We start from the raw sequence: 19,997 nt of genomic DNA, 5'->3' as shown, positions 1-19,997 counted from the left end.
CTGGACGATGAGAACTGTGCGCAGTCCAGCTGCGAGCCGAGACCGCCATGGAAACGTCTGTTTTCGTCTCGCACAAAGGTGACGCTCTGGCTCTTAGGAGCAGCCGAACCCCCCTGGGGGAGATGCCAACGTCCCCCTTTGGGCCCGGGGACCGGGGTGAGCCCTCGCCGGGATGGAGGGAGGCTTTGCCGGCCTCCCCTGCTCCCATTTCGGGCCACCATTTCGCCGTCGTGGCTCCCACCCCGCACCTCCGGGCGGGAAATGGCGGCCGGGGGAAGCGGTAGCCCGCCGAGCGCTCCGCGGGCCGGCTGCCAGCGCCCGGAGCCCGCCTGAGGGGCCCCGCCAGGCTCCGCCTAGCTCGGCGGGCGGCGGGGCGGCGCCGGCCCGGCCGCGGCGAGGGATGGCGGCGAGGAGAGGTCGGGCGGGGGACCCCCGGGCTGGCTTCAGGCGGCCGGCGGCGGAGCCGGGCCCCGCCGTGCCGCAGGGGCTGATCCGGGCGGCTCGGAAGAGCGGGCAGTTAAACCTGTCGGGCCGGAGCCTCAGCGAGGGTGAGCTCGGTGCCGGCGGGGACGCGGTGCTCCTCGCCGTCCCCTGTGTCTGGCGGTGACACCCCTTCTTCCCCGCACCTCGGCCGCGCTAAGCCGGGTTCGCAGCCTCGCTGGAAGCGGCGGTGCTGCCGCGGAGGGCCGGGGCCGGGGGAGGGCGGCGGGGGGGGAGCCCCGGGGAGAGCGGCTGCCCGTGTGCCCAGGCCTCGGCTCTCCGGGAAAACCCGCGGCTCTTCAGCCGAGGGAACGGGCGCCGTGTTTGCCGGCGGTTGCTGGCCGACCGATTCCGCGGGGCTGCTGTTCCTCCTGTGCCTTGGGGTTTATGCTTGGCCGTGCCATGCGGGCAGGACAGGAAAAATACAGAGGGAGCAACAACAATGCATATTTCCTGCCATCTGTTGGCAGATCGACTTACTTTTGGCTGTTCCTGGCAGATTTCCATCAGCTTGCTATTGTCAGCTCTGGAAAAATGTCTCTAGAAATGCAGTTGACTGTATGGGTGTCTGTATGTCTGAAAAGCATTACGATAGTGGAGCTTTGAGAGTCAATATCTGAAGAATGTAGTTGACGCCTGTATGTTTGTGTATGTAGTGCCTCAACATGTGTGGCGGATAAATTTGGATACTCCGGAGGAAGCTCATCAAAATCTCTCTTTCGGTGCCGCGGATCGCTGGTGGGAGCAAACAGACCTGACCAAGCTGATACTCGCCTCAAACAAACTGCAGTGTCTTTCAGAGGATGTCAAACTTTTGCCTGCGCTCATTGTCCTGGATGTAAGTACACTGATCCCATTACGGTAGAACTGCACTCTCCCTGTAGGCGGTGGGAAAACATGGTCTTAGATCTTTGTTTTCCATTTCCCTGCAGTGGTGGATGTGTAGAAGTGGCACTGGTGTATTCTCAGGATAAAGAAAAGATTGTTACAGATCTGGTAATATGTCAGTTTATACGCTGGTAGCGGGTGCTGTTCTGTAGAAAGATCTATTACTTATTTATGAAGGAAGAGCTATTACTGGATGCAACCACCTTTCCTGCACTCCACCCTCTCCCCTGCTTCGTATCTAATCTCTTAGTGTTTACAATCAATTAAGTAGAATTTTGCAGATTGGCAGTTGCAGTGCTGCGGTTGGTAATTGCTTGAGGCATGTACATAGCTGTACTTGTGTACAAAATTCTGTGTATTAGGTTAGCTTGATTTGTTTCTGGGATAGGGAAAGAAAACCTACAAGGTATAAATTAGTAACTGTATTCTAAAAACTTTATTTTCCAGGTGCATGATAATCAACTGACATCGCTTCCTTCTGCTTTAGGAGAATTAGAAAATCTTCAGAAACTTGATGTCAGGTAAGTACAGGTTACAAAACTGGAACATGAGAAATATTACAGTGACTTTCACGGTGTGAATAAGAGATTGCAGTATATCATTTTCTTTCAGAAAATTTATTTCAGATTTTTAGCTAGATAATATTAATGTATTGAGAATCGCTAAGTTTTGGATCAAAACTGATGATCTTAGGTTTGTTAAAATTATTTTCACTGATACTCAAAGACACAAGTCTCACTTGGAAGGTGAAAACAGTGATATTTTGAATAATCACACGAAAGTAATATCTACATTCATTTGCTTCAGTCTGGCAGTTTTGAGTATAAAAATACTTTTTGTCCTGAATAATATGCATTGGAAATAATTGTATAGATCTCGTTCATGCTGGAAAGTTCATAATCTTCTGTTTGCTGGAGTAATTTTGTAAATTCATGCACAGGGAGAAAGAGAGTATGCTGCTACTGTGTGTGTGAACTACATGAGCCAAAAAAAAATTAAGATCCAGCTGGAATATTGTAAATTCAGATGAGGATTCAATATTCATATGATGAAGCATTTTTGAAGAAATAAACAAACAAACCCTTAATTTCTCCCAGGAAGCTAATCCATTGTAGAGGGCTGAGACTGTTGCAGGAGGCAGATTTTTCTTAAAGGTGACGCAGCAAGCATATGTGTGTGCTGCGGCGTGGGAATGTTTTGCAGAAGCCTGTCTCGCTGTAGATGTAATTAGTAGTTAGTCTGTGCCAGCACAGAATATCCAGTGTATCTGATGCTGGACGTGCTTCGTACATGCTCTAGGGTCTGAAGACCTTGTGTTTCAACAAGCTGTGTGTGGCTAAGATAATCCAGCTGATACAAGCGTTGCAGCTCTGGTTTGGATAGCATCATATGTAACTAAAGTGTTCTGTATGCAGTTACGTTCTTAAAACTACTTAGCGATTGTTTTTTCCCTTTGTGTTACATGTTTAATACTAGCCACAACAAACTGAAGAGTATCCCAGAAGAATTGATGCAGTTGTCACATTTGAAAAGCCTCCTTCTTCATCACAATGAGCTGAGTCACTTGCCGGATGGATTTGGACAGCTTGTCAATTTAGAAGAATTGGTAAATTCAACTTTTTGAAAAATACTTAGTTGTGCAGAAAGGCTGATTTATCCATGTTTTGCTACTGTTAATTAAAAATAGCTTAGATGGCAGAACTTTGTGAATATTCTAATGACTTATGTAGGTTGTCAGTTAGTACATGGTGGGTTTCCTTGTTTTGGTTTGAAACCAAGTTTTGCTCTTGGTTTGCCAAATATTTTAAGAAAAATCAAATCCCTTGTGATCTGTCAGTTATGGGAGACTTGTTTCATCTATTCACATTTCTACCAGGGAGATCCTGAAGATGTCAGCCATCTAATTTTAGTGTTCTGCCAGTAATTAACTTTGCAGTAGCAGTACTCGTGGGATATTTTAAACATCTCTATTTCTAACCACTCTCTTCCTCTCTCTTTTTTTTTTTTTAATCTTCAGGATCTGTCCAACAACCATCTCACAGACATTCCAACAAGTTTTGCTTTGCTCATTAACTTAGTGCGACTCAATTTGGCTTGTAATCAACTCAAGAACCTGCCTGCAGATATCAGTGCGATGAAAAGTAAATTTGTTCCCTCAGATTATTTAATGCCATACAGCCAGTTCTGTAGTTATGTTCAGAAATATGGTGCATATTATTCAGGATTTTAAAAAATATTCTTAAAGAGTTGATGTATTCTCAAGACTATTAGTTCAGAATTATTTAAAAAAATCAGCTACAGCTAGTGTATATCAAACTTGAGTCCTCTTACGGTTCGTATTTCTTGATAAATGGGGCATGGAATGATCAGAAAAGTGTAAGGATTAGTATTATTCTGCTTAGAAGTTATTACCCTTAAGGCTGCAATAAGCAATTTGACAATTTTTTTTTCTTTATTGCATATTTTGAGTGGAAAATAAAGCATTAATGAGAGATAGTTGACATTATTGGGGAGGAAAATACCATAAATTAGAGAGTGATAAAGTTGACTTCTAACATTTGATTGTTAAATATCAAGCTGACTACTGGTTGATGTGAAATGGGTATTTTAATAGCTGTGGCAGATCTACAGGAACAGGTGACAGACCAGAGCTTTTATAAATGCTATAGAAATTACTTGCAGGTCTTTCTGAGATGGTCTGCAATATTAGACTCTTTCTTGACAAGAGCTAGTATCTGGCAGTGTCATTGAAAGCGTTCCAGAATGTTCTGTGAAGAATAAATGAAAAGCAGATGCCTTGTTTTCAGAAATGTTGATGCTAACTGATTTGATTTCTTCCAAAATTCTGTTTGGCAAAATAGTTATGTTTATTTTAAAAAGCAGGATATTTATGCTTCTGTAGATAACTTTTTATTTTCTCTTATTTTTCTGTTTGTCACTGCACACTTACTTCTGTAGGCTTAAGACAACTGGATTGTACTAAAAACTACCTGGAAACTGTACCTTCTAAATTAGCGACTATGGCATCTTTGGAACAACTTTATCTGAGAAAAAATAAATTACGTTCTTTACCAGAATTTCCCTCATGCAAATTACTGAAGGTAAGGTTTGAAATGGTTGGTATACTGTAAATGTATTTGCTGTAAACTTTTAAAATAATGACTGTTACTTTAAACACAAATTTTTGTGGAGTGCTGTGATCAAAAGTTGATAATTCTGTGTTTAGAACTTTATTTAATACATCCCCATTTGCAATTACTCTTACTGTCCACATTGGTCAATCTTAAGGTCATTTGGAAGACAAATTTGCAGCAGTACTCTTCAGATTTGGAAAATAAATACCTAGAAGAGGAATGACTGAAAAACTGGATCTGGTATTGCCTGCAACAGTTATTTTTTATCTCTAGGATCATTTTCTGGATAAATTTACTTAGTTTATTATAATTTTTTTCTTTGTAACTGCAGAGAAAGTATACTTTTTTTTCCTTTTAACATAATCAGATCTTCCAGATATTTTGTGGCCTTAATTCACGATATATTTAAAATTGAAAATTTGTTAATCAGCTAATAGAAAAGTGATTGGGCCAAGTGAATGCCTGTATCGCTGTGTTGTTTCCAGTGACCAAATCCATCAAAGAATGCAGATACTTCAGTTCTGCATAACTCTGAACTCAGCAGTTCAATCAATCCCAAGGTATTTCAGCATTTTCTAACAACATTTGTGTTGGTGTGTGAAGTTCAGTGTCTTAGTGCGTCCAGCAGCATGCGCGCACTCTTTCTGGTCTAAAGAACCCTTCAGTTTTTCCATTGTAAATGAAACATTGCTAATAGGGGGATGGAGAGATACCCTCTCAAGTTCCTATAACTTGGAATTTAAGAAAATTCTTGAGTAAAGAAGTCGTGGACAAGTTCTTGACAAAAGTGGAGCAAATTTATTCCTAGGTTGGAAATGGAACCCAAAGCTAAGGGTTCTGTGATGGTTTGAAAAAGCTAAGTTCAGACTCATGTCTCTGGATCTTTGGAGGCTTTGATATTTCATATGCAGATGAAAGAGAATTGAGATCTGTGTTTTCTCCACATCATTGTATGTTTTTGCAGATGTCATGGTTTAGGAGATTAGTGAGTTATAAAGTAATTTTACTAGAGTAACATAACTAAGGGTGATCTTTGTTTCCGTAGGAATTACATGCTGGTGAAAATCAGATCGAAATACTAGATGCAGAGAATCTGAAGCATCTGAATTCCCTCTCTGTATTGGAACTTAGAGACAACAAGATAAAATCAGTTCCTGATGAAATTACTCTGCTTCAGAAGTTGGAGCGACTTGACCTTGCCAACAATGATATCAGTAGGTAATATTAAAAACTGCGTTATGTCTGTGATGAGGCATAGCTAATGACATCTAATGACAACTAATTCTATAGCTGATGTATTTCACTTTGTAAAATGTAATTAAAAAAGGACTCAATCATAAAATGAAGGAACCCTTTCTATATTGTGTAACTGCTATGATCAAACTGTGCCTTTCTTAAATGTGATGTGTTCTGTATCTTTTTATTTGAACTTGAGCTTCAGAATACCGGCCTATCTGACAAATCATTGCAACTTCTTTAGAAATTGTTTTGAAGCTGCTTTGAAATGAGTTGTTTCCCTTTGCAGATTGCCTTATACATTGGGGAACCTTCCTCAGTTGAAATTCCTGGCATTAGAGGGAAATCCTTTGAGAACCATTCGAAGAGACCTTCTGCAAGTAAGCACTATAGACAGTATATAAAGTTTGGTTATATTGCATACATACGTTATCCAAATTGTGCAGCCAGAACATTAAAAAAAATACGAAAACCTCCGGATTTCAAGTAGCCTGTGCAACTTTAATCCATCTCTTTTGTTTGTGTGTGTTGTGATTTGGATACTCCTTCCACTGGAGTCTGATGCAGTGCATAAGACCATGAGGACTGTGGAATAAAGGACGTTGTTGCTTTATAGGACCTGTTTCTGATTTGCTACAGAAGTTGTAATGTATACTGCAAATGAAGCAATGGGTGTCTGGGAAAAAAAGGGTAAGGCAGCTGTCTGCTGCCTAATCCTGTTGCAATCACAGTACATTGCAGTGCTAGGCGAATACTTTACATGAGGCTTTTCCTAGATGAGCATGGATTTCTGTTTTTCATTTCCTGCTTGCCTGAATTAAGGATCTAAGGTTCGATTTCCAGAGCGTATTTGATGGCAGATGCATTTTGAGCAATGGCAATCAGATGTACTACGTTTTCTTAAGGATAACCTACACCTCACATCTGCATTCTCTTTGTAGGTATCTTGGTTTCGGCTGGGATAGAGTTAACTGTCTTCCTAGTAGCTGGTACAGTGCTATGTTTTGAGTTCAGTATGGGAAGAATGTTGATAACACTGATGTTTTCAGTTGTTGCTCAGTAGTGTTTAGACTAAAGTCAAGGATTTTTCAGCTTCTCATGCCCAGCCAGCAAGAAAAGCTGGGGGGGGCACAAGAAGTTGGCACAGGACACAGCCAGGGCACCTGACCCAAACTGGCCAACGGGGTATTCCATACCATGGGATGTCCTATCTAGTATAGGAACTGGGAAGTGGGGGTGGGGAATCGCCGCTCGGGGACTGGCTGGGTGTCGGTCGGCGGGTGGTGAGCAATTGCACTATGCATCGTTTGTACATTCCAATCCTTTCATTATTACTGTTGTCATTTTATTAGTGTTATCATTATCATTATTAGTTTTTTCTTTTCTGTTCTATTAAACCGTTCTTATCTCAACCCACGGGTTTTGCTTCTTTTCCCGATTTTCTCCCCCATCCCACTGGTTGGGGGGGAGTGAGTGAGCGGTTGTGTGGTGTTTAGTTGCTGGCTGGGGTTAAACCACGACAGTAGGTAACCAGCAAAGTGAAGGTGTGAGTTGTGCATGAGAAAACAAGTACATAGGGTAGCAGGGAGGCTGGCGCATGGGCACTACTGCTGCTATAGAATTCCCTTTATTTTTTTTTTCCCTGGCAGGCCCCTCTTCTTGTTGGTGGTATACATTACTTCTTTCTGTGGTTTTGCCAGTGTTGTGAAATAAATGCTTACAAAGCACTGGCATTCTCTAAAAATAAGTAACGCTGAAGACTCTCTGTTGAAATGAAATTTTGTAATACCTGTCAGAAGAGGGAAAACATTGTGTATCTGATTAAGTGCGTGTTGTATGCACTAAATTAATGAGCAGGGGTTCAGTGGATGGAAGTCATACGTGATTCCAGAGTTCAAAGTTGGCTTAAAACGTACATGCAAAGGAGTCTGAGGTAGGGTTGCCTGGTTACTTCAGTTCTGGTATTCCCTAGCTTCTGAGGATTTGCTGTCTTTCAAATATAAGAGCACAGATGTGTGTAATTTCTTGTGTATATTTCAGATTTGTAGCAAACGACAGGTACAAGGATTCCATTATGGTATTTTGTACTTACACTGTCTTGATACATTACCAACACTGTAAATTCATATAACTGGAATTTTATATGCCTATCTAGATGTTTTTACACTTGATGTAGAGGAGTAATTGATAAAGCTTGTAGGGTTCCCCAGGCAATTCTTGGAAGCAGGTGAATACTGAGATTAAGGATTGGCAGGGACTGGGGGGTAAGTATAGTGTAGCAGGCACAGATTCTTCTCTTGTTCGTCCCTGCACCATCTCATCTTTTCCTGTTTCTCTGGCCTCTCATCCTAGTCCTGAACCCATTCTTGATGAATGTCTAGTCAATTTCTGTTAAATCCTAGTCTCTCCTTTTTTGCGTAACATACTGTCACCTGGCTGTTGAGCTTTGTCTTACTGTGTGCTTTCCTCTGCATGCAAGCCACGTCACTGTTACTCAGCTTTCTGTTTGACCTTCACCTTTTCCTTAAAAGTTTCCAGCTTCTTCCATATTGGCTTCTTTTGTCTCGCTCAGCTCAGCACATGCCACGCCTAGCTGTGCCTGCAGTCAGTCCCAGTCTCCTCCAGCCTCTCTTTTGCAGTCTTTTGTCTTCTGTTTCTGTCATCTTGCCAGATTCCTTGTCAGAGTACCTTCCTTTCCCACTTCCACATTTTCTTTATCCCCTCTGCATTCAGATCAGCCAGTCTCTTATTGTGTGTAACATAGATGTCAGCTAGAATGAGAAATGTTAATTCATATTCAGCGCTTTAGTTCAGTCCCTGGTTTTAAAGCATCGAGGAGAAGCATGTAAAATCTTGAGGAAAACCTAGCTTTATCCTAAACAAATGGGCTAGATGAGATTATGCTTAATTACTCATAGATTATGCAGATAGTAACTGTATTTGACCAGTAGAAGTTGCTATGAGAGGATTGAAAGTCAAATCTTTGGAGGACTGAGCTGTTAAAAATTCATGCAAATTATGTAAACTGCAGTGTTTTTCCCAGAGTTTATAATTTTAGACATAAAAAATTACCAGAACACTGAACAGTCAGCTTCCTTGACAAATTTTAAATGCTTCTCCAAAGCATAATTGGACTAGACCTTTTTAAGGAGAAGATTAAGTTCATTTGAATTTTTTTCCTTGCTCTTGGAACGGGCTAACTACTTTAGATAAAAAGCTAAAAATGTGGAGCCCGAGGTAGTGATATGAGATCGGAAATTTTGAGCTGGAATAAATAAAATTGTAAATAAGCAAGTTCGTAAGATGCTGCAAAGAAGGTTTTTCTATGGGAAGCATTAGGTGTATTTATAGTCAGCAGTGCTATGGGCTCCACCTGTGTGACTGGAATTGTCATTCTTCATTGTCAGAACAGCTATATAAACACTGGCTGGTAAATGCTTATTGACTTTTTTTTTTTTTTTTTTTTTTAAAGAAAGGCACCCAGGAACTTCTGAAATATCTAAGAAGCAAAATCCAAGGTATGTTGCTCTATTGCATTGCATTTTAAAGAGCATCTTTCTAGGAAATTAAAATAAGTTAGAACCTACAGAGGGTAGCTGTTTAAATCCAGGTTCCTCCAGTTATCCTGCAATGATAGAGTTTTCTTTACTCAGCAGTTTGCTCTTATATTTTGGTGCTGTTTCTTTTTCTTATTCTATTAGAGAATACTAAATAACAAACATTCCTTACTGAGGATTATCATTTAGAAAAATAATCTTAAGTATTTTTCCCCTGGCCCCTTTATGCATTTTGCATGAGGAATTCCAGTAGCTTTTTTATTTTTCCTCTGAACATCATGGGAAGTTTACATAAGGGGTTCTTCTTTTTAAGCTTGCCATATGTCTGCTGGCTTGCTCACTATACTGTGACCAAGAGTAGGTGATACTTTCCAAAGGTAGCATGTATTATTCATTCACATAATAACATGGGCAGTATGGTCCTGTGATTCTCAGAAAGTACATGCATGAAAAAGTCTACCTTGAAGTCTTGGTGATACCATGAAGTCTGCCTCGTAGCTGACTAAGAATATAAAAAGTTTTGGGGGAGAAAGTAACTGATTATTTTAAATATCATTCTAATCGTGGCCTGTTAGAATTCATCTTTCTACTCTCTAATAGTCTTGATCCCAACCTTCCCTATAGAAATAATTAAAAATTCATAAAGCAGAAAATTAGGTGAAATATTTCAAGGGGATTACTTCTCTGCCCAAATGCTGTATGTTTTTTGCAGAATCCTCTCTTGGATTCAGAGCTCTGCCCCTGTGGATTTAAAAGCACCTAGATGATTCTGTATCACATTTCTTTAACAGATACGGTACTTTGTAAAAATGAACTGACAGTATTAAACAAGCGGACAAAAAGTTGCTAGTTGCTTCTGCGCGCTCAAGTCACTTTCCAGGTTGATACCTGGACTTCTAATTCACTGAGATACTTGAGCATTTGCGGGGCGGGGAGGGGGTTGTTTGTTTTTTTTTTTTCCTCTGTGTTTTCTAAACAAAATAATTGAGATGACAGTGTATTTTTTATTATATAGGAAACAGGCTGTCAGAGTCTTTTAAGTAACTTGCATGCTGAGAAGGTGAAACCCTCTCCAGACAGGACTTCAGTTTACTATCTTTAGAAATCTTTCTTAAGTTTTAAAACATGAAGTAGTCAAAATGAACAAGTTCACTGGCCATGTTAAATATAATATGGAAATTACTATGCTGCACTTAAATAGCAAAAAATGCTTAACCTCTTAATTTAGAAGGGGTCTTGATAATACATGCAAGCAACTTTTATTGACAATGGTATGTGTGAATTTTCCTTTTTGTTAAGTAGGTTTTCTCTCGGTTTGCCAGAGGATGGCAGTATTAATTAGGTTACCGCAGCCTATACAATTGCTTCAAAATGTCAGGTTCCATGCAAATCTGACATATTATTAACTTGATAATTGGATGCTAGAGTGCATACTCAGAAACTTAAATGGTAAACTATAATAGATAATATAATTGTGGATAATAAAATCAGCTAATGTCTTGCATATACAGCAATGCTTATGATTTTACTCTACCTGCTAATGGCATCCAAGTTGGAGCTAAACCAGTAGTAGTCCTATTTCTGTAGAGGTTTAAACTGGAAAAAGTTGTCTTTTTTTTTAAGCTTGTTTTTGACCCTTTTGACCTTTCTGAATAAAAAGATAACTAGTTGTGGTTAGACACAGTTGTTAGTAGACTTTTATTCATGGCTGCTGCTGAATTTCCATAGAGTTTTGTTCAATTTCTTTTAGTAAAAGTTGAATTTATCATCTGTTTGGACCTGTAGCTAAGCTTTACCCTACTTAGGCATATGTGAATACCTAGGGTGTGATGCCACACCTCAGATGTGCAGAACGATGCTTTTAATCTGCATTTCATAAACGTTCAAAGTAGCCTTGCAAAGCCAATAGCTTTTTCATGTGGATTGTAGATAGTAATCAAACGGAACTCTACAGAGGAGGTTATGATGAAGGTTTATAAATATTAATGTTTTAACTAAAATTGTGGTCATATTTGCTGTTCTGGATATAGGTGATCTGGATCACCACTTCTAGCCCGGATTCCCCGTTTATCATTGTTTCTAGCTCCCCACCCCTTGGAGGGTACTGCCTAACATAACAGCTAGCTGCTGCTAGCATAACACCTCTATCGCTTCCTGACCTATTTTTTTCAAAATCCAAGTCAACTTGTCTTCCCTCCACCCAGCCTAAAAAAACACAACACGGAAACCCGATTACAGAAAAAATTTACTAGAAAATTCTTGAAATAATCTGAGTCTGATTATATGCAGTTGAGCCAGAATACAGGAATAATTAAAAAGGGTGATGGCTGCTGACTAGGGACACTAAACCTCTCCATCGGGGCCATTCAGAACACCACATCTGACTGCAGCCTGTAGTTCGTGTGACCGTATACGTTTGTTATCTCTAGATGACATAACCAGACCAAATGAAGAGCCTCCTGTGACAGCCATGACTCTTCCAAGTGAGTCAAGGATTAACATGCATGCCATAACTTCGCTAAAATTGTTGGAATATAGGTATGTGTTTTGAAATACTACCTATTTCTAAAGTTGTAAGAACACGTTCATATTTTTTGCCTTTTTTTTTTCCTTCGTGATACATACCAAACTGTCTGCAAATCCTGCTGCATTTGTGTGTTTTTCACTTCAATTTGTGTGCTCAGGAATAGGCAGATTTGAATTGCAGGGTGGATTAATTATTTCTTTGTATTATCAAATATTCCACAGTAACATTCCTTTTGGCTCACTGAAACGCTTAACACTTTCAGCTGCTTTTAGTACCTTTTAAACTTCTTTAACAATTTTCATTAAGCCTCAGAACATCTTGTGGTAGGTGAATATCTCAACACTTTCAGCTGCTTTTAGTACCTTTTAAACTTCTTTAACAATTTTCATTAAGCCTCAGAACATCTTGTGGTAGGTGAATATCTCTTCAGTGATTTCTGAAATGCAACCAACAATGTAACTTGTTAGGTTGGGAAAGGGGAAGAAAACCCTATTTGTGGAGAGCTGCCGGGTGAAATGCATAGTCCTGCTGAGAGTTGGAATGTGGAGAGGACCTCACTGTGGTGAAAGGGCTGGGATGGCTTTGGTCACCACAAATGCTCAGGAGCTCCAAACTGGCGAGTTACCCGAGTTACACATCACTGTGCTGGGGATGTTTCCTGAGCTGAGAGGGTGAAATCTGTTTAATGCCAATCTTGCTACACTTTCTGGCCCCATATGCAGCATTCACACTCTGTTGAGGTAGAGACACAACTCAGCTCTTAGTGGTTTTTCTTAAGCACAATAACAGATCAGGGTGTCACTGTGAAATGATATTATCGCCCAGATGCCATGTAACATGGTGCAGTGATTGGTAGCTTTCTGATTAACAGTCCTTCAAGGACTTTAAATTGTCGATACTTGTATATCTATTCTACTACTCATCTTTTTCTAAAAGAAGATGAAAATTTCTTGTTAATAAATAGGAAATGATTAACTTGTTTGTGTTACTCAGCTAAGTGCTTTTCATTGTTTAGTGAGAAACAGGCAGCTGTGATTCCTGATGAAATGTTCAATGCAGTCAGAAGCAATCCTGTCACCACTGTCAACTTCAGCAAAAATCAGCTGAATGAAATTCCTCCAAGGTACTTTTGTAAAGGTCATTCTTTATTTGTTACTTTCTTTTCTACTTTTGTTTCTCAGTATCTTGTGTTTTTCCTAATCAATGCTATCTATGTGTTTGTACACAGACACACAAATGAAAGCATAACTGAGATGCTGAAACTTGCGTTTCTAGTATGAGTAGGATGCAGTGGGTCCACTGATGAACATGAAGATGGCAGTAAAAAGAAGCTTGGCTATACTCAATGGTGCTTTCATTACACATTGTTTTTCATTTTGCTTTGCTAAGCATTGTTGAAATGAATGAGGGGAGACTGATGTGGCTTCTCATAATAATGAAGTGCTGTACTTAACTACACTGTAGGATTGTTTTCTCTACAAAGCGGTCTTTTTCCCAAAGGAAGATAATTTGTGTGGGTTCACCACTTTATTGGGTGATAACTTTGTACTATAGCTGAGGTTCCATTTCAATTCAGTTTCTTCAGGTAGCATAACTGTGTTTTTTTTAAAGGAAGCCTGAACATTTTCTATGCCTCTTTTCTTGATAGGTTTTGTGTCCCATCACTTATCATTTGATATTATTGCACTTGTTACATCATCCACAGTCAAGGAAAAGCTTTCTCTTGACACTAATGGGAATAAAAAGTCTTTTTGTTTAAGGAGGAAGGTTACTGCATCTCTGATAGCCCAAGAAAATCATGAAAGCTGATTTTTAAGGATACCACCACATTTGTGGGGGTAACTTATTTCCATTCTTGGACCCAAGTGTGCTGAACATTTAACCTTTAGCACATAGAACTTGAAGAGGTGTGATCTCTTTCTCATAAGAAAAAAAAACTATTTTCAGTACAATTTCTAGAAAATCAGTTTAGTGTGATAATGCTTGTGCCTCCCATGCTTTTGCACTGTATTAGAGGCTGTTGCATTCACTGGGGATAGGTGTAGGTGGCAGGTGCTAGGTGCCAGAGAATTCAGTGGCAATCCAGGTAGGAGAGATGAGTATTTTCTCCTTTAATTACCTTTTGTTTTTAGGGCTAAAACAGAGATTCTGTTCTAGGGATTCAACAGCTAACTTTTTGAGCTGTTTATTATATTAAGATGCTTTGGTGTAAAATATTTCCCTTCTACAAGAAGCAGCAAATGCTGTGTTTCCTCCAATTTGTAATGGCAGAACAGTGGAACAGAAACGAAAGATGGAAATAAAAATAACAATCTCTTTCTGGTTTTTGACTGCTAAAGAGGGTGGGTGGAGCCTTTTTGTGAAAACATTTACAGGGCAGGAGATGGCAGTGATGGTGATCTGTGCTATGATTTCTGAAATACCTCTTAATCGCATTTAAGTGGATAGGCTTTTCTAGTAAAATTTACTCTCCTAATCACTGAGAGAAAATATACTCTCCTCATAACTTTAGATAAGTGATTCTGAGCTTTGTCTTTACATCAAGTGTAAGACTCCAAAACGGGCAGCTTCCACAGGCGAGGGTTCCATTATCTTTGCTCCACAAAATGGCTTCTGAAATGTCAAGAAACATAGCATGTCCTTCATTTGTAGAATAAAGCAAGTTTTTTTAATAACTTAGAAAACAGAATGCAAACACGAGCTTACATAATAAAAGTATATTCATATTGGGTTTCAGGATTGTGGAGCTGAAAGACTCGGTTTGTGATGTCAACCTTGGCTTCAATAAAATCTCATCTATTTCCTTGGAGCTTTGCGTGCTCCATAAATTGACACATTTGGATATCAGGTTTGTGACGTGTGTTGGACTTCCTTTCTCGCTAACTTATTTTCATGCCTTTTTAAACCAGCCATCTGTTACAGTGCAATAGCAGTACTGAAATAATTTTTCATTTCCCAAAATGCCTCCGTGACAGCTGAATGACCAGCAGATCCGAAATAGCAAGTGGCCTAGATTTAGGCATTGGTTAAGGAAAAATGCAAACAACAAGTGAGACTCGCTGTGATGAAAGGTCTTGCCTCAGTTATGAAAAGGTTCTTAGGGATGTTAAGTTGCTTTTTAAAAACACCCCACCACCACCCCACAAAAGAAGCCCACACCAAAAAGTCCTGGAGGATAGCTGGGGAGTAGTACAGTGAAGGTACAAATCTTGTGCTGCCTGAAACTGAAGCTGTCTGTAGGTATTTTGTTTGCAGTAGTTACTTACTGTCATTTTACTTTCTCTAACTCCTGAAAAATGCTCATTGGATTTGTTTAGACATCAGGATTAGCTCACTGGCATTTATCATCTTTGGTGTTTCACAAAATCAAAAGTAGCAAAGCACAGTTGCAGAGCCAGGCTTTTACTTTAAATCAAGCCAAAGTAACCTGCCTGTGCCTGGAGAGAGTCCAGCGAGGGGCCACCAAGATGCTGAAGGGACGGGAGCATCTCTCCCGCAAGGAGAGGCTGGGAGAGCTGGGACTGCTCAGCCCGGAGCAGAGCAGGCTCAGGGGGATCTCATCCATGTGGATAAACACCTGCGGGGAGGGTGCCGAGAGGATGGAGCCAGGCTCTTCCAGTGGTGCCCAGTGCCAGGGCCAGAGGCCACGGGCACACACTGACATGCGGGAGGGTCCCTCTGGACATCGGGAGACACGTTCTCACGGTGAGGGTGACCGAGTACCACCAGGGAGGTGGTGGAGTCTCCATCCTTGGAGATAACTCGGAACCCCTCTGGACACGGTCCTGGGCCACCAGCTCCAGCGGGCTGGGCCAGGTGAGCTCCGGAGGTCCCTGCCAACCTCAGCCGGTCGGTGATGCAGTGACATACATGCTGCCGATGGAGGAGTTAGGCTGACGACTGCAGAAATGGATGATAATAGGAGATTGATGAGGCAATGAGGTTGCATATCTTGGTGATTAAGAATTTAGGTCTAAGTCTGGGCATCTTCTAGTGACTGGTCTTTATTGTCCTGTAATGACTCTGTGTCACACTGAGGACATACCTTGTTTGTCCTTACAAACACCTGTCTTCCTTGTATTTAAAAAGCTTCTGAATGGCTTTCTTTTGTGGGAAACGCTAGGGTAATGGTAGCCTTAAAGGAGTTTGTTACAGCACTTGGATGGCAGGCTAAATGAATTCTGAAGAGGTTTAGACTTACCCTACTGATTCACTTTGGCACCAAGATTGGGGCAGTTTCATAAGCTTTCCTCCAAAACCCAAGGAGCTGAATTGCCAGGCAGGTTTGTGGAGTTGTTAGATGCTTTGAAATACTTGGGAATCTTTAGAGGACAGACTTTAAATCTCCTGCTGGCAGAAATGAGAATGCAAACCTGGCTTGCATTAGCAGGCATCTGTACTTGAGCATGGTCTTGACCCATTTACGAAGCAATTAATTGGTTTAAGACAGCATGTTGGCACTGATAAATATGCATATTCTGTCTCTGTGGATTCTTAACTAAAAACTTTGTAGAAGTTAGTGATTATTGTTTGTCTTCATTTGATACACAGAAATAATGTTTTGACATCTTTACCTGAGGAAATGGAGGCACTGACAAGACTGCAAATAATAAATCTTTCTTTTAATAGGTGAGCAACTATTTAGATTTGGCTTTTTTTAATATAATAATAAAAAGAATGGGGCCAAATTCAGTGTAATTTTCCTGTGATGTAAGAATGAGGAGGCACTTGATGAATTAGCTGTGAGGTTAAAACCGATGAAGTGAATGTACTTCCTTACACAATGGGTAGTGTATTTTTGGAACTTTCTGCCACAAAAGTTTTGGAGAGAGACCGTAGCAACTGGTTAAAAAAGGGATTAAACAATCTTGTGAACAATATATCCAAAAATGGATAGATACCAACAAACAGGACTACCCTCTAGCATCCATAACACGGCAGTTCCGAGGGATGGAAAAATATGAGGGGAATGGTCGGCAGGAAGCAGCCGAGCGGAGTCCCTGAAGAGCGTCTGCTACTGCTGCTGTTGCTCGCCGCAGGAACGAGGTTGGGCTGGAAGTGCCCTTCCTCTGCTCGGCAGGGCGTTTCTTAAGTACACAGGAGAACAACTGGCTGTTGTTCTCCCTTCTTTACACTGGTGAGTCATGTTCTGTGAGACATGCTGGTCTTGTCAAGTGAGTGTAGTTGGCCTGCGGTTCTGTTAGAGGTGCTGAGCTGTCGCTGTGCACGTTCTGTTGACCTTTTTTTTCACTGTGTGCATCCAAAATAATGGATGCTTTCTCCTTTCAGAGCAGCATGTTTAAACATTTACCTTAAATAAATACAGCTAAAATGCTGTCTGATTTTAAAGGCTGCTAATTTTTGAATGCCCTGCTTCTGACTGTTACTGGTTTGCCTCCTTTTTCTTGAAGATTTAAAGCATTTCCCAGCGTCCTTTATCGCATCCTGGCACTGGAGACTATCCTGCTCAGTAACAATCAGGTTGGGTCCATAGACCCTCTGCAGCTAAAGAAGATGGACAAGCTTGGAACACTGGACCTTCAGAACAATGACCTCCTCCAGGTGCCACCAGAACTTGGAAACTGTGAAACTCTGAGGTATGTGTTTGAAGTGACGACCTGTTTTATAAAATGTGTTCTGACTGATCTCTTCAGGGCACGTTTTGTCAGAGGAAAAAGTACTAATGGGCAGTATATTTTTTTTGTAGGTCTCAATGTACAAAAAGGGTCTCCCTTACCATTTGTAAGCCAATGCGGTTTCTTCCATATTTTCTCAATATTGCAGCGAACTGGGGCAGTTGTTTCATGATTTTTAAAAAAAGGGAAAGGGTGTGTTGCTTTGTGTAAATCTAATGTTAGAGCCCAAGTCAGTCACCTTGTCTGTAGGTACAGACACGCTGCCGGTGCACCTATAGACAAGCCCGGTTAGCCAGGTAGGTGAGCCACAGCACTGCCTGCCAGTTAATAGGTTTAGCTCCTTACCTGTGTGTGGAACTCAGGTTGCTGTAAAAGAGACAGGGTAACATTCTCTAAACAACGTGTAAAGAGACATGACTGTGAATACCCTTACATCATGTGCCTCGAGGAAGACAGTTACGCGTAAGTGGTCTGTCTTGTCCAAGACAAGTAGTCACCGGTCCCTGTGTTTTCCCCTTTAAGGACACTTGCTGGAGGGACTTCAAAAACACAAAACGAAACACCACCCCCACAAGCAAAAACCTTCAGAGATGTGTGCGTACCAAAGAACAGTGGGCTAGCAGCTAAGCTAGAAAGTGGAGGGTTACAATTTAACACAGTTTTCCCCTTTTACTGTACCATTTCTGTATTTCAGAAGTTCTTTTTCTCACTCTTTCTTCTGGCAGAGGCTTGCTGAAGAAGTAGGGTGTGTGTGTATTGTGTGTCTACAGTAATATACCACCACTGATTTATTAGCATAAATTAAAATTCAGATGTCTCTAAAGAAGATAAGTTAGTGCGAACTAGGGAAGCAGAAATTAAAATTCTTTTAGTAGAACAGAAGAGGAATTACTTATGAATTTCAAAAGACTCAAAAATCTATAGGCAGTGTACGAATGTATTGGTACAAGGAAAAGTCTTTCTACAAGTAACTCAAAATCTCTCTGGTTTTCTAGGACACTGCTGTTAGAAGGAAATCCATTCCGCACTCCCCGAGCCGCCATTTTGGCCAAAGGAACAGCTGCAGTGCTGGAGTATCTGAGAAGCCGAATTCCTACTTGATACAACAGTCTGTGTCCTTGGCGGAGTCGGGAATCAAAGTATTATCCTATCCGACCAAATGCTGTAGGGTTGTACTGCCTTCCTCCTTCTTCGTCAACTCTTTGTTAACCTGGCCTGTGCCATAAAGCATTTATGATGCTGTTTAGAGTTCGCATGCTAAGGAAGAACTCGCCTATGAAGTATTTTCCCCTCGAGGCGGCATGTTTCAAGAGTGCATTTTAAAATACCACAATATATGTTTACACTTTTTGTAATAGAGGTTGCCATTGAAAGCTGCCTTCAGTAATAGTGACAAGGGTTTTTCTACAGTTAAGCTAATTTTTAAAAAGAATTGTCAACATCAAAGTATTTGAGCAAAAGGCAGAAGTAAACACCTTGATTTTTGTATGCCTGTTTTACAGTCTCCTATAAGGTATTTAGTCTCTCTCCACTGCTGCCTCAAAAAACCAGCTGCTGGTCTGTTATGTGGTAAAATGCTTGAACCCTTAAACTGTGGTGGCGATAAGGGTTTGGCACGTGATGTACGGCAGGCTGTGTGCGCATTTCGTGTAAAAGTAAGCAACGTGTGGTTGATGGTGGTAGCTGCACTGAAACAATAAATGCTCCCTGTTGGATGTATGGTTTGGGATTTTTTAAGCATAGGCTACAATTAAGTTTTCTAGCCGGTAACGTTTAGATACTTCTCATTTTTTATTTAAACACGCTTCCGTGTCCTGAAAGTGATACCTTTGTTAATACTAGTAATGCACCGTGGATGTTGATAATGGAGAAGGAGGGGCTGCGCGATGCTGTGCACCCTGTGACTGCGGACCCATTGCTGCTCTGTTAGGCTGCTCCAGGCCTGCGACTTGGAAAAGGGAGCGGAAGCAGACACGGGATGGATTCCTGCTGGCAGGGTGTTGCGTGCTGCTTTTCTTGGTGAGTGCTGCCGACCAAGGCGCAGCAGCTGCCTGTTCCTAGGGCTGCATCGCTGTATGTACCGCCTAGGTGCTGTGGGTCGGGTAGGTGCAGGGCCCGCAGCAGTGCCCTGAGCAGGGTGGAACCTGTGGCCAGGCGCAACGCGGGATCTGGTAGCTGCGTTGCTTCTGGCACGTGAGCAGTGCTGTCTCTCTCTTCCCAGTACTGCCCTGTCCTCTGTTGCCAGCAAACAAAATTTAATGCTCTCCCTATGTATGACTACTGCTTCTAATGGCAAACTGCCGACTTCTTTGCAGTAAAGAAAAAGCTTTCAGGTAAAAGATGTCCTTGCTAAGCTTTAGGAACAGAAACATGCCTCGCTCTTCCATTCAGCTGCTGCATGAAGGCTGCTGGGCTGACATCGGGCAGGGGTAGCATCCTTATGGTATGTATGTGTTTATACGGGAAAAATACGTGTAATGAAAGCATTTTCCTTTCTCCACCTGTCCTTTCTGTAACACAGCAAAATTTGATACAGTTC

The 19,997-nt window shown here is 41.2% G+C and overlaps 1 protein-coding gene across 1 annotated transcript; it reads left to right on the top strand.

The window, feature by feature from the left end:
• The first annotated feature begins 252 nt into the window (after positions 1–252).
• LRRC40 (leucine rich repeat containing 40) lies at positions 253–19,173 on the top strand. Its single transcript, XM_052800652.1, has 15 exons — positions 253–548; positions 1,137–1,318; positions 1,816–1,889; positions 2,845–2,974; positions 3,386–3,509; positions 4,327–4,469; positions 5,548–5,720; positions 6,028–6,118; positions 9,211–9,256; positions 11,725–11,833; positions 12,838–12,945; positions 14,560–14,670; positions 16,374–16,451; positions 17,234–17,419; positions 18,454–19,173. Exons 1-15 carry the CDS (start codon positions 401–403, stop codon positions 18,557–18,559), a joined length of 1,809 nt encoding a protein of 602 aa, XP_052656612.1. The 5' UTR covers positions 253–400; the 3' UTR covers positions 18,560–19,173.
• The last annotated feature ends 824 nt before the right edge of the window (positions 19,174–19,997 follow it).

This window comes from Harpia harpyja, chromosome 11, assembly GCF_026419915.1.
Source record: "Harpia harpyja isolate bHarHar1 chromosome 11, bHarHar1 primary haplotype, whole genome shotgun sequence".
In the NCBI taxonomy this organism is placed as follows: domain Eukaryota; kingdom Metazoa; phylum Chordata; class Aves; order Accipitriformes; family Accipitridae; genus Harpia; species Harpia harpyja.
The sequence above is the reverse complement of the archived record's forward strand: the minus strand, read 5'-3'. Positions and strand labels throughout refer to the sequence as shown.